Source organism: Symsagittifera roscoffensis, chromosome 3, assembly GCF_963678635.1.
Source record: "Symsagittifera roscoffensis chromosome 3, txSymRosc1.1, whole genome shotgun sequence".
Lineage (NCBI taxonomy): Eukaryota > Metazoa > Xenacoelomorpha > Acoela > Convolutidae > Symsagittifera > Symsagittifera roscoffensis.
Window position 1 is genome coordinate 41,006,718 of NC_087064.1, and position 14,666 is coordinate 41,021,383.

The 14,666-nt window shown below is 32.4% G+C and overlaps 1 protein-coding gene across 1 annotated transcript; it reads left to right on the forward strand.

Annotated features, from left to right (window-relative positions):
- Positions 1-370: 370 nt before the first annotated feature.
- LOC134841711 (uncharacterized) lies at positions 371-1,273 on the forward strand. The gene is made up of 2 exons (XM_063857745.1): positions 371-865; positions 908-1,273. Exons 1-2 carry the CDS (start codon positions 371-373, stop codon positions 1,271-1,273), a joined length of 861 nt encoding a protein of 286 aa, XP_063713815.1.
- The last annotated feature ends 13,393 nt before the right edge of the window (positions 1,274-14,666 follow it).

Sequence of the window (14,666 nt, forward strand, 5' to 3'; positions counted from 1 at the left end):
TGTTGACCAATTAAATAAAGGTTCAAATTTGTTGACCAATTAAATGTAGTTTCAAATTTATTGACCAATTAAATGTAGGTTCAGATTTATTGACCAGATTTATTCAGATTTGGTGACCGAAAAAGATAATGCCAACAGTTTGGCATTAACTATAAATAAAAATCTTAATTTGACCTCCACGGGGCAAGGTAGGCATGTCTAAATGATTTTTGATTACTGATACCTGTCAAAAGTGCTTATGTTCAACTCAATGGGTCTGTCTGCAAGCAGTTGAGCTCGGAAAACCGCAGTCGAACAGACGTGTGTATTGAAATAAAAACTTCATCTAGCTTTGGAATCGGTAGAAAATTGGAACTTGCAGAGAATAACAATGAGTGAAAGCAAAAATAAGCTAATTATTAAGAACATGAAACCGAACCCTTGCCTAGGAGTAATCCGATTGGACTACGATTATCCGGCAGCTAAGGGCGACATCGATTGTCCGGATACTTTCTGCTACGATGTGTACTACAAAGTGGTGCCTGGACTCACCTTTGAAATGTGTCAGAGGGGAAAACTGAAAGGTGAGGTGAGAACTCGTTTCCAGGAATCAATTGACTGGCTGATGACAGAGAAGAAAGTCTCGTGTATCACTGGCGACTGTGGTTTCATGATGTACTATCAAGGCTTCGCGATGAAGGAAATCAGACGAGAGAGATCTGTGGCGAGTGTGATGAGTTCTCTCATTCAGATTCCAGCCATGCTTTGCGGACTGTCAGTTGAGGAAGACATAATGGTTCTGACAGCCAACGAAGAAAACTTGCAGAAGATGGAACCTCACTTCAAGGAGTCAGGTCTTAACATCAACCAGAAACGAATCCACATAGTAGGTTGCGACAATGTTCCAGGATTTGAAGCTGTAGCTTAGGGCGGCAAAGTGGACACTAAGAAAGTTCAGCCCGGAATTTTTGCTCTTGTGAAGGAAAAGCTTAACGAGTTCCCTAAAACCAAGGCTATTTTACTAGAGTGCACTGAACTACCACACTATGCGAACGCAATTAGATGTGAAATTGGTCTTCCGGTGTTTGACGCTATCACCTGCTGTAATTTCTTCATCAATGGATTCCAAGAAGAGGATCGGTTTGGGAAGCAGGGATGGCGGGAGGACTGGGACGGAGTGCAAGAAGAATACATTTTCGCCCAAAATGTGAAATTAGAAAATAAGGTGTATCTGGTCAACAAACCCACGACAGCTCCTATACCTGCCGAGTTTACTACCACTAATAATTGTTAACTGGGCAGATTTTAATCGCAAAAATGCATTTTATTTGTAAATTAGTTTTGTGTGTTATGGTTGTCTTGTTTTAAACGCGTTTTGAAATAAAAATTCTTTAAAAAAAACTATCTTCCAAACAAACGATGTGTACATTATGATTAGAGTAATACTTGGTTGTCGAAGAATTCTGAATTTCTTGGTTTTCCCTTGATTTCATGAATTTCCATTGGTGGGGGACATAAGTGCGGATAGGAAAAAAAAACAATGACCATAATGTACGAATTTCCTTCAGAGGTTGGTGAAATTGGTCCCTTTGTGTCGAATGATATTCTGTGGTTAAATTGTAAACCTTGTCCTTTAAAATCTTGTTTTTCTGCGATTTGTTTTTGATGTGGGTATGGTTTATTTATTTGGCAAGTTATGCAATCATTGCATAATACTTTAATACAAATTGGTGCATTTGGAAAGTAAAAATTTTGGATGAAATCCGAGTAATTTTTTGTGATCCTGCATGTCCTTTAGTATTTAAGGAATGTGAAATGCTAGAAGTATCATACTTATTGGTGAACATGGTACTTTTAACTCTGATGTTTGATATTCTAAAGTATTTGTGTTCTCATTTATAGATGTATTGTTGAATTTTCTAAAGTATCTTAGAAGTGTTCTGCTTCCTAGAGTTGTGATATCTGCTTTTATGGGTTTTGTTTTATAGTATGACAAGATTTTAATTGTCTAATGACTGGGTCAAGAGTTTGGTATTTTTATAGTAGTTCAATTGTTAATTTCTCTGTATTTGGTAGAAAGATGTTTTAAATTTCTAACTTTCAGAGAGGTATGGCATCGAGAGGGTCATGGAGGTTAAAAACTTGATTTTTTGTGTGTTTTGTATCGGTATCTGGAGGTCCTGATAAATTTATATTATCAGTTCAATTTTTTTTCTATTAAAGGGAATAGATTTGTCCTGCAAATTTTTGTTTGAGTGGTTTTTTTGTGTGTTGTTTTTGATCCATGATGAATGATATTGGTTTTAATGTAGAGTTTCGGCATACTTCATAATTATTAATTTATTAATCTAAATATAGTGGAAAGTGTTGTAAGGTTTGCATATTTGCATTCTAGTCTTGAAGATTTTTCGGCTTTTGCGGAAAAAACTTATTAATTTGTGTTTTTTTTTATTGTTGTTTTTCGTGTTAATACTTCAGGTGGTGTGTTTCTACCAAGTACAAGATTTTTTCCTGCTGTCCAAACTATATTTAGCTTTAAGATTATCCTTGAAATTAATTGAAATCTTTAAACTCTATGTTTTGGATTTGATTTCTGTGTGAAAAGGAAAATTATAGGTTTATGGTCTGTAAAGAGAACTATTGGATGTTTTGATCCAAGAAATAAAAATTCATATTCGGTGAGGGTGTATTATATAGCTGTGAGTTCTCTCATAAGTTTAGAGAGTCTAAGTTCAGCTTAAGTAAATTGTCTTGAGTTTGCTGAAATGAGATTCTTTTTATTTGTTCCACTGTGTGATTATAGTAATGCTGCGCCAATGCCAAAATTTGAGGCGTCGCACATAGCATTAAATAGTTGATCTGGATCTAGGATGGTGTTTGATATTTGTTCAGTGAGAAGTGTTTTTATTTCTTCAGATCTTTTGTGATGTTCTGTCGTCCATTCAAAAATATTTTGATGTCTGAGAATGTTATGAAATGGTCTGAATTATAGTCGCGTTTTATAGACGCATTTACTTAAGAAAATTGAGCTTTTCTAGAAATTCTTGGATTTTCTATTTGTTTGATGGAGGTTGACGCTTTTTGGTTGCGTCTATGTGGGTTATTAATGGAGTGATCGTATTTCTTTTAAAAATATGTCCAAGGATTTTTACATGGGTGAGAAAAAAATGTGATTTATCTGGGCTGCTTTCATGTTTTCTTTAAGTAGTATTAGATGATATTGTTCTAAGACATTAAAATTTTCGTGTTTTGTCTGTGATTGCATGAAAACTTCGTCTAAATATGTTATGAAATTTTTTACTGAGAATGAGTGGTCAAAAAACTTTGCTCATAAATGCTGAGAATGCTGCTGGTCCTATGGAAATTCCATAGAAAAATCTATTAAATTCGCATTGTTGGTTTCCAAAGACGAATTGTGTTAAGCGTGGTGATTGTTCATCTAGTGGCATTCGATTGTATGCACTGTTCATGTCAGCTGTTGTGAAATATTTTCCTCTTATCTTTGTGAAAATTACTTGAATTGGTTCTTTAGGCAAATTACATTTATATTCATCAGTGAGTGAATTTGAGATATCTTGCGTCTTGTACGATTTTTAATTCTTACCCTTACGGGATTTATGATTGTGTTTCATTTTGTTTGTACTTCTTTCTTTACTGGGAAATAATTTCAAATTGTTCTAGAATTTCTAGTAATCTATTAATTTTTTCTTGCAAGTGAGTTGGGATTTTACTTGTTCGTTGCTTTTTGGAAAATGCGTCAGGTTTCAGAGGTAGTTGTAATGGTGAATTTACTTTTCCAACATCAAATTTAGATGTGGCGTAAACCATTGGATATATTAGTAGCAGTTCGGCTAGTTGTTTAAATTCTTTTTGTGTAATTTGAGAATGTTGAAAACTGAACATTGTGAGGATTTTTTTTGTTCCTTGGTGTGTTTTGATATCTGGAATGTCGGTTTAAATTAGAGTAATTTTGTAAAAAAGTCTGTTTTTCGTTTGTTATCACTTATCATTTTTTAAATTGATAATTTTCGTTAAGAATTGTTGATTGACATATATTTAATAGTTTTAAAATATTATTTACTCTATATGCTGATTCTAATGCGGGAGAGATTGTTGTATTTGTTTGGCAATAACCTAGAAGTCCTAGAGGTAATGTTATTTTGAATGGAGAATTATTGTATATATGTAGTGAAAAGGTATCTGAATTTATGTTTTTCGTGTATTTGATGGATGAGATTGTTACTCGGAAAAATTTGTGAATTGGTTTCAAATAAAGGTCTGACAGATATAGAGCCGTTGTTTATTTTGTTTCATGTTATATTGATGGTGTTTATTTACTGAAAAGTTATATGAATATCCTGCTAGTGATTCCAGGTGTTTTCGTTCTTGGTTATAAATAGGATAGAATTTTGAGAAAATTGGTGGTTGTTTTTTTTGTCTTTGAAAAAAGTAAAGGATGAGTTTTTTGTTTTTGTGTACTTATCTTTTATGTGTATTTTGCTATGTAAAGTATTAATAAGGGATATATTAAGTGATAAATGTTATTCCAATTATTTGGTGTTTTATATCTGTGATGTGGAATGTTTGTATGAAGGGTTTGGTTAAGAGTTTACCGTATACCATTGTTCGAGTGAGAATAGGGAATAGTTGGATTTTTCCAAAATTATTTAAACTTGATCCATATGATGTAGCTAATTTGCTTGATATTTTTGAGGGTTAATTTTGGATGTAAAATGTGTATCTCGTTCCAAGTGGGAATATTTATTTTAATTGATTCTGATCCTGGGTCTATTAAAAAACCAGTTTCGAGGTCTGGTGATTGAAAATCTTTACTCTTCTGATCTAAAATAAGTGGTATTGTCCATTTTTTTTTCTTTGGGTAGTTGTATTTTGTTTGTTGCGTTTTTATATTTCATGTTTGTGCTTAAACTTCCTTTTACTGAGTTCTTGTTCAGTACAGTCTTTAAATTCTTGAATATTATCATGGTTTTGGAGGTTGTTATGATTATTTTGGTAATAATTCGATTCTATTGGTGTTTCGTATTAGTTTTCAAACTGAATCATGTTTATTGGGAGCGTATTTTCTGTTTCGCTTATCGCTTATCTGTATCGCTTGTCGTTTCAGTGTTATCGATACCAGGAGGGTCTGATAGAGTTTCTTCAGTTGATTGTACTTGGTTAAATTGTCTTTGATGTTTAGGTGTACTACTTCTATAGTTTTGTTTTGAATTCTGATATTACGTAATATTTCTCTGCGGTAATTGAGAAATTTTTTTTTGTCAATTTGGATAATTTGAATTTCGATTTAAAGAATTTTCACGTGATAATGATTAAAGTATGATCTGTTCTTTGAATAGTTTTGTGATTGTTGTTTTCTTATTGTCTGTTCCTATTGTTTGAATAGTTTCAATAACTATTGTATGAGGAGTTTCTAGAACAATCATTTGAATAATATTTGTTTAGGGGGTTTGAGTTTAAACGATTTCTGTTATAGTTTGAGTAATTGTTTCCGTTTGAGTTTGATCTTGAATAATTATTTCGATATCGATTGTTTTGACTGTTTGATCAACTATATCTATTTTGTGAGAAATTTCGTGAATTTATTTGACATTGAGATCTTCCATGATAGTTATATCTGAAGGTTGATTGTTGTCTAGAGGCATTATAGTTATCAGCAAAAACTTTTCCTGAACGGTTGTTTCTGTGAATGCTTTTATTTGGTAGGTTTTGGTTTTTGTTCATGTATTGGTAAAGTGATTTATTTGGTTCTGTAAGTTTTTTTGGTTTGCTCTTATTATCTTGTAGTTCTTGTCTACATTCAGCAATGCTGTGTCCGTATCTGCGGCAAAAGTTACACCGTTTTTTTAAGGATGATTTGCCTTTAAAGTTTGGGTTTTTCTCGTAGATATTTATATTTGAGTAATTTTTTCATTTAGTTTACTGTCAGAGTCAGTCATGATTATGCTTTATTTGTGAAGTAGTCGTTTGGATGTTTTTTTACATATTTTAATTTTAAATTTCTGTTTCTCCAATTTCATAGTGATTTCAGCTTGTTCTAGTTTATCTACTAGTTTTCTGAAGTCTATATCGGGATCTCGTATTGAAGATGGATGTGATGCTCCCTTTTTTATTGCTATTTTTTGTAATTGAGGTGTTAGAGTCCTCATTAATATTTCTGTCATTTTTGTATTATTACAATCATGCGTATTAAGGGGATATGCTTTTCTTATTAGTGTTTCAATTCTTACTGCAAGTTGTTTAATTGTTTCGTTTGGAATTCTACCAAACAATTAAACAACTTGCAGTCACTTTACCAATACTCTTTGGTGTTGTTTGTTTCTTACGCAGTCGAACATTTTTGAAAATTCTTGTGTGAATCTTTTACAATCTGATTTAATATCTATATATAAAACTGAAAATCAGTTTTGGGCTTTGCCATCATGTGTGATTTGGATTTGAGCTGTGCGTCTAAACATCCAGTTTTGATCATGTGGTGTTATTACTGGTTCAGATCCTATTTTTAAAATCAAATTTGCTGTGACTGCATTTAAATAACCTTCTACGGAGTACTCGGGATCTGTCCCTGTGAATACAATAATGACTAATTCGAAGATATTGAGGATCCACCCATAAGGTATGGATTCACAGTCATTTGAAGTGATTCTGCGGCATTTGGTATTTGAGAAAAATTTGTAAGTTGAATCTTTGTTATTTCAAGTTTTGTGAGTAATGTGGTAGTCAGATTTCATTTTGCGTTTGTGTTGGTTGGTTATTTTGTGTATTCACTGGGTTTTGTGATTGAAATTTATTATATGAGGTTGGGTGATGTCTTGTTTGCTTTTGTTCGTTTCGTGTATATGGTTCGAAAAGATCTGGTTGATCGATGTTCCAGTTATTGTGATGATGATTTGTGTAAGTGTGTTGATTTTGATAATAATATTCATCATCGTTTGAGTAATCTGGTTGATTCCCAGTATGATGATTGTTTGCTATGTTTTCATTTTGATGAAAAAAAAATATTTTTCGCTACGATCTAGTGTGGCTCGTGGATGATCGTTAAAAAATACTGATTGGGAAGCTTGTTGTGGTACATTTTGATTTTGTGATTGCGATTGATTTTGATTATTTGTATAGAAGGGGGTTTGTTGTTTTGGATTTTTGGAAAAATTTATAAATAAAATCAAAGAAGTTATTTAAATTTGAAGTTTTTTGCTTATCCGTTTGTCTTGACGTTGTTACTTGTCTAAATGTTCGATAGTCCATCTGTGAAAATTTTGGAAAAACTGAAGGTTTCACTGTCAATTGTATAGTTGTTGGTGAAAATACTGTGTTTTTATTTTTTGGAGTTGTAAGTGTTGGATGAATAGGAGAAATGCTTTGTTGTGTTGTTGTTGGCACAGTTTCAACTTTTTCTTCATTTATTTTTTCTTCTACTTTTTCTTCCGTGATGGAGTTTGAATATCTTGTTGTGTAAGATTTCTTGTTCCTTTTAAATTTTCTTGGTTAATAAAAGTAGAGTTTAAACTATTATTTCCTACTCTATTGGTGAATATTGAAATATAGTTTATAGGTGTTGCATCTATGGTAAGTGGGGTTATTCTACATGACCTGTATTAATGAAAATTGTGGTGATTGCTTGACTTAAGATGTCAGTTGGTATTTCAAAAAAGGATGGATGAAACCATTCAGGGTCCCAAACATAATATGTTTCGTCTTCCAATATAGTTTCATCGTCTGAACTTTGTGGTTGAACATTTTTTCTTGCTAGTGATATTAGGTCAAGATTATGAAAAAAATCTATTATAAACCAAGCTAGTATCTTTTGTAGATGGTGTTTAAACTTTTCTGATGTAACGTTTTCAGTGAGATTTTCAGTGTGAGTTTTAGTGTTGTATATTTTTTATATAATCTGTAAAAACTTTTGAGAACTCTATATCTATATCGTTTGCTTGTATTTGGTGTTTTTGTGATTTAGCTTTGGTGATGTGATTTCGATTGTTAATATACCATAATGTGATGTATTATTACATATATCTTTTAGGTAATGATCAAGGATTTGTCCTTGTATTTATAAAAAAAATGGGAGTGTCGAGTTATTGTCGAAGTTTTGAATATATTCGATCATGTTTTATATTGTAAGACTGTTAGTGTGTAACATTCAATATGCTTTATTGGTTGATTCCAATTATATAGGCGCGATGGTTTGTAGAAATGTGACTTTTTTATTTTGCGTTTTCCTTTTATTGATGATGGTGTTGAGGCTTCTGAGTCAAGATTTATATTTGATCGTCAATAGGGTTATTTTTGTTTATGGAACCTTTTAATTCTTGAAGTTCCTGTTTTGTATTTGTGCCTGATTCCGAGACTGTGTTTCTTTGTTTTGAAAATTGTTTTCTGATAGTTTGTTTTTGTTTTGTTATGATTGTCTTTTTTCGTGTTTGTCGTTTTGATCTTACATATCATTTTGTTTGTCTCTGTGGTGTGATTACAGGGTCGTATCTTTCGTTTTTAATTATACAATTATTTATTACGATTGTTTGTTTGTTACCTAGAATATCTCTTGACATGAAGTTCAAGATGATGGGTGCAGTATTTGAGTTTAAGGTTTTTAATTCCTTAAACTGTTAATACTTACGCGTTTTGCTTGGTTATCTTATCTTGGGGCATAGATGGTCGTGGTTTGACGGGTTGGAGAGATTAGTATATCGATTCGTGAGAATGATTTTTAATTTATCGTGACTAAGTTCTAATTTAAGATAGACTTAATTGATCTTACTTAGGGGTTGTGATTTGTGATCAAGTGTTGGAGAATATAAAAAATAAACCACAAGTTTCAGGTATAATTAGAACGCGAGTAAATCGTTAGATGCTATTTTATGACTTACTAAGCTTAAGTGTTTTAGCCTGGGTCATCTAAGGGGAAAGGAATCAAGTGAAGGACGAGTAACCGAAGTTTTTTCACTGTTTTACTTAATTTAAATGGTTAGTTCTTTCAAAAATTTCTATTAGTCCTGGGTCTTTGATAAGGGTTGGGTAGTAAATCAACGTTTGAGGTCGTTATACACTTTAAAAATGTGGGGAGGGAAAAAATTTTCCGTTTGATCCAAGAAAAGCCTTGATGATCAGAAAATAAAGAAATATAATTTGAGTGATTTTTTAAAGATCCAAGGAAAGCCTTGATGATCTGTTTTTTAAATTCAGAATAAACAAGGATAAGCCTTGATAACATTTAATGTAAAGGTTTAAGTCTGAAAAACTTAAGATTTGGGTTTAGGAGGATGTTAGTTTTGTGTAATTTGCTGTTATTCTTTAGCTCATGAAGCTGGGATGAAGAAATGATATGACAGATTATTAAAGCTAACGATGATCTTTGTTTTAACTAATTTTTTTTTATCCAATAAATTATTTTATTCAAAATGTTTTAATTTACTGCAAATTTTTTCGAGGGAAGGACTTGTAATCTTTTTCTCAGTCATTTTTGTGTAATTAGTAGGTTTAGCACCATTAGGATTGCTGAAGGATTTCGTTAAATCGCATGTCAGTAAACAAAAATCCAAACTTACTGCGGAAAGGATTCTAAATACATAGGTTTGTTCCGGTTTCCTTTGTACTATCATGAAATGAATCGGTAGGTTTCTTCCTAATCGTAGATCGTGCCTTGTCATTGACCTTCTCGCAATACCTGATATTTCTCGTTTTGTTTGAAAAACTGGCGGTGATCTATTGAGTCGGAGAGACATTTATAGTAAATTGTCTAATTCAAGTAACATTAATTTCAGATAAGGTTTACCGTCTGCTCGTCACGCTATCTTATTTTTGGCCGGATAGTTCCGTGCAACTTCTTAGTCTAATACCGATCTTAATATTACTATTATATCTCCTAGTCTCAATAGATCTAGTGTGCACTGGTTTTTCCGGATTAATTTCCAGAAGGAGAACAACTGTGTTCTAAGTTTTATTCAAATTGCTCTGGTGTTGAAACTACAAGTATTTTCAGCACTTACAAATAAGTGTAAATGTTAGTTATGGAATATGATTGGTTAGTTAAGATTATATAATAGAATTAGAGAATGATATTCATAACCAATTATAAATTCTAGTTTAGAACTGGTTCCAATAACTATCCATATAGCTATCCAACTGATAGCCCAAAAATATCATCCTGCCCAACAGTAGCGACTCAGCTTTCCTTAAATTGAAGTCCCTAAAACTGGCGAAAAGAAAAGCCATCCTTATACATAGTGCCTTCCATTCACATCGAAACGTGATCAGAACAATAAATACCCGAAACAACTGTTTGACATGCAGTTTTTCTACTAAAAAGAGCCGAATGCCAGAAAAATTTTTAACTAAAGTTGTACCAGTCATTGATGTCTGAGAAGACCGACTGATTCCCGACGAGCAAAGTTTTGGTTTACTTGTTGCAGACATATCTGAGGAAAAAACTGACTCTTGTGAGGACCTGATTAAATAATTAGAAAAACTCTCACACGGAGTGATGGTAAATAATTAGCTTTTCAAAATGTTAAGATTGTTTTCCATGTTGCTTACGCACACAATCAGCTCTGTTAACTGTTCTTGAACGAACCCTACCAATTGGTTCACCAGGCCAAACGTGAATCTCAAGCAATTTTCAATATAATTCCATACTTGAAGTGTTGAAAATTGTTTCTTAGCATGATGAAGTGCCAGATAATGTTAAAGCATGCTGAGAAAACATGGACAAAACCAAGAAGTTCAAACAGCACAAGCGATACTTTGACAAATCAGATTCACTTTAAGCCTTCAGCTGTTTTTGAAGATATAGGACCAAAAACTCTTATCGGCTCTCGTGGCACAATTCATAAATTCAGCAATTTTTACTGAATTTTGCGAAAGACATCATCACGGCTAAAATCAGATGGAATATTTACCCACGTTGTTGCCTTTGTTTCACAGCTTGACCTTGTTAATAACTGTTTTGAGAAAATTTTACAGTTGATAGCGATGAAATGATAACTGGAAAACTGGAAGACTTCTTAAAGTGCCTGAAGAAACCGTGTCTTTTGCCGACCGAGATTGGAAAAAATCAGATTGGGATGAAACTGATTTGTAACTTGCTCAGCCATTTTTTTGAGCCATATGATAATTGGTGCACTGACTTACAGAATGATTTTTTTGAAGGAGGACTTAGCTACACCGTCAAACCCGTGTTGAATTGGTTAATTTATTCTGACAAGATCTTAACATTGGTTGAGTTAAACAGAAGATTTAATAACTTTGGATAGCGAATAGACGTAGATGAAGAACCTACTTCATTTGATGAGCTGAGGTGATTGCTGACTTTATGTTTTAATGTGTTTTTAGTCTTAAAGTGCTTTTTAATGTGTTTTTAAAGTGCGATTTATCTTTTTAGTCTTTATGCTTTTCGGATTAGTGTTTCTATTCTTACTGCAATTTGGTTTATTGTTTCATTTGGTAGTCTACAAATTTCGAGGCATAAAAGTTTTGATTTTGTTTGTTTCTTTCTGAATCAAACTTTTTTTGAGAATTCTAGTGTGATTCTGTTCCAATCTGATTTTATTTCTATAGGTAAAACTGAAAAATATTTTTGGGCTGCGTCGTCAAGTGTAGTTTGGATTAAAGCTGTGTTTTTTAGTTCAGGTCCTATATTTAAAATTAGGTTTGCTGTGACTGCGTTTAGATAATCTTCTACAGAGTATTCAGGATCTGTGCCTGTGAATACCATTAGTGGTTTTTTTGATGTTATTGATGATCCACCCATTAGGTCATGTGGCATTTGAGAAAAGTTTGTTGGTTGGCTTTTTGTTATTTCGTGTTGCCGTAAAAACTATGGCAGTTGGATTTCGTGTTGCGTTTGAGTTGGTTGGTATGATTGTGTGTTGACTGGATTTTGTTGCTGAAAATTATTTTTGTGAGATGTTGGATTATTATAGGTTGTCATATTTGTTCATCTCGTGTGTATGGTTCAAAAATATCTGGTTGCTCAATACTTTAAGAACGAGGTCTTTGGTTTGAGTAAAATCGTTGATAATTTTGGTGAAAATATTCTTCATCATCTGATGGAAACAATTTTGTGCATAATATTGAGGTTGATTTTTGGTATTATTTTTATTTGTATGATTTTTACTTTGTTGAAAAAGTGTGTAATTTCTACTTTGTTCTTGTCAGGATCGTGGTTGATCATTAAAATTTACTGTGTTTAAAGTCGGTTGTGGTATATTCAGACTTTTTGCAAATAATTGAGTATTTGTCCAAGGTTTTGTCGTTTTTGTTCCCTTTTTCGAATTATAATTATGTTCTGCAAAATTATTTCTATAAGATGTTTGTTTGTATGATGGTTTTGTTACTGGTCGAAACGTTTGGTAACCCATTTGTGAATATTTATGTGCAACATAGGGTTTTACTGTTGATTGTATGATTGTTTGTTGTAATGGTGGATTTTTTAATTTTGGAGTTGTAAAATTTGATTGAATAGGTGAAATGCTTCGTTGTGCTTCTGTTGTTGATATTGTTTCAACATATTCTTCGCTTACAAAATTTGATGGGGTTTGTATAATTTGTTGTAAAAGATTTCTTGTTCCATTCAAGTTATCTTTATTTTTAAATGTAGAATATAAGCTATTATTTCCTGTTCTTTCAGAGAAGAATGAATTATAATTTAAAGATGTTGCGTCAACTGTAAATGGATATACATTTATATAATCTTAGTGAATAGATATTGTGTTGATTGCTTGACTTCATATTTCTGTTGGGATATTAATAAATGACTCATGAGACCATTCAGGGTCCCAAACATAATCTGATTGTTCTGCTAATACAGTGTCGTCATCCGTATTTCCTGGTCGAAAATTTTCTCTTGCTTGTTCAATAAGATCAAGATTGTGAATAAAATAATCGATTATAATTCATGCTAAGACTTTTTGTAAATTGTGTTAAACCTGTTGTGTTATTTCATTTTTTGTTAGATCTTCTCGGATTGCATTTAAAAATTATGAAAGTATGTGTATTTCCTGTCGTACAATTGTATGTCGAGATGTTTGAGTAGGTGAACCGCCTTGAGGTTCTTTTGGTTCTAATATAGATACATAGCTATAGATAAGTGAGAATACACAATTTGTAAATGTCGAGTTTGCTCTTTGTGAGTTTTGATGTTGTATGCTTTTGATTTATTGTGTAAAAACCTTTGAAAATTCAATATCTACATCATTTTGGATGAGATATCAGTCACGAAATCCGTTTGGTGATCTAATTTCTATTGTGTAGATACCATATTGCGATGTGAGACTACATATACTTTTGAGATAGTGTTCAAGAAGTTGTCTTTTAATTTTTACACCAGGAAATTCTTTTGTGCACGGACTTTTTCCTTTTTCGAATAGATTTGCATTTATATTTTGACAAAACTCTATCTGTCGACGGGGTTCAGTTATTGGGGATATTAAAAATGGAAGTATTGAATTTTCTGGGCTATCTTTATTTCGAATCATTTTTTTGTTGTATTACTGTGTAATTTTCAATGTGTCTTTTTGGTTGAATCCAATTGTACAAACGTATTGGTTCGTTTGTGTAGCAGTTTTTTATTTTACTTTTACCTTTTATTGATGCTGGTGACAGTTGGTCGTCAATTTGGTGAATTTTGTTTATTGAGTCTTTTACATTGTGAAGTTCTTGTTTTGCGGTTGTTTCTGATTCTGAGTCTGCGTTTCGTCGTTTTGAATTTTTTTCTGATAATTTGCCTTTGTTTTGTTATGATTTTTTTTGGGTTTGTCTTTTTGACCTAATATATCCACTAAAAGTCTGTGCGGTGTGATTAAAAGATCGTATCTGTCGTTTTTAATAATCATACTGTTTGTTTAGTGCCTAGCTTATCTCTTGGCGTGCAATATTTGGTGGTTAGAGTTTTGTTTTCCTAAACTATTAGTTCTTTTTGAAAATCTTTTCCTAATAATTTGTTTTTGTTTGTTAATTATTTTCTTTCTTAGTGTTTATCTTTTTGTTCTTATATATCCTACTGATTGTCTGTGTGGTGTGATTACGAGGTCGAATTTTTTGTCGTTAATTAAACAGTTGTGTATTATGATTGTTTGTTTGTTTTCTAAGTTGTCTCTTGACATAAGGTTTAGGGTGATGGGTACCAAATCTGGATTAGTGATTTGAATGATTTAAAATGTTAGTTGTTACAATTTTTTGTAGTTATCTTATTTTGGGTCTTATTTTTGGGTTGGAGAGAAAAGCGTATATTGATTCTGAAGAATGATTTTTACTTTCTCGTGACTAATTCTAAGCTAAGATTGACTACCTAATCTTACTTAGGGGTTGCGATTTGTGATCAAGGGTTGGAGAATAGTAAATCGATCCACAGGGTTCAGGTATAATTAGAACGCGAGTAGTTCGCTAGATACTATTTTATGACCTACTAAGCTGAAGTGTTTTAGCCTGGGTCATCTAAGAGGAGGGAGATCAAATGACGGATGAGTAACCGAAGTTCTTCATTGTTTATTTTAATTAAAATGGTTAGTTTTTGGAAAAATTTCTGTTAATTCTGGGTCTTTGATAAAGGTTGGGTAGTGAATTGACGTTTGAGGTCGTTATACACTGATTAAATTGGGAGGGTGAGAACAAAATTGTTCTATTTGATCCAAGGATAGGCCTTGACGATCAGAGATTTAAAAATGTAGAAATTT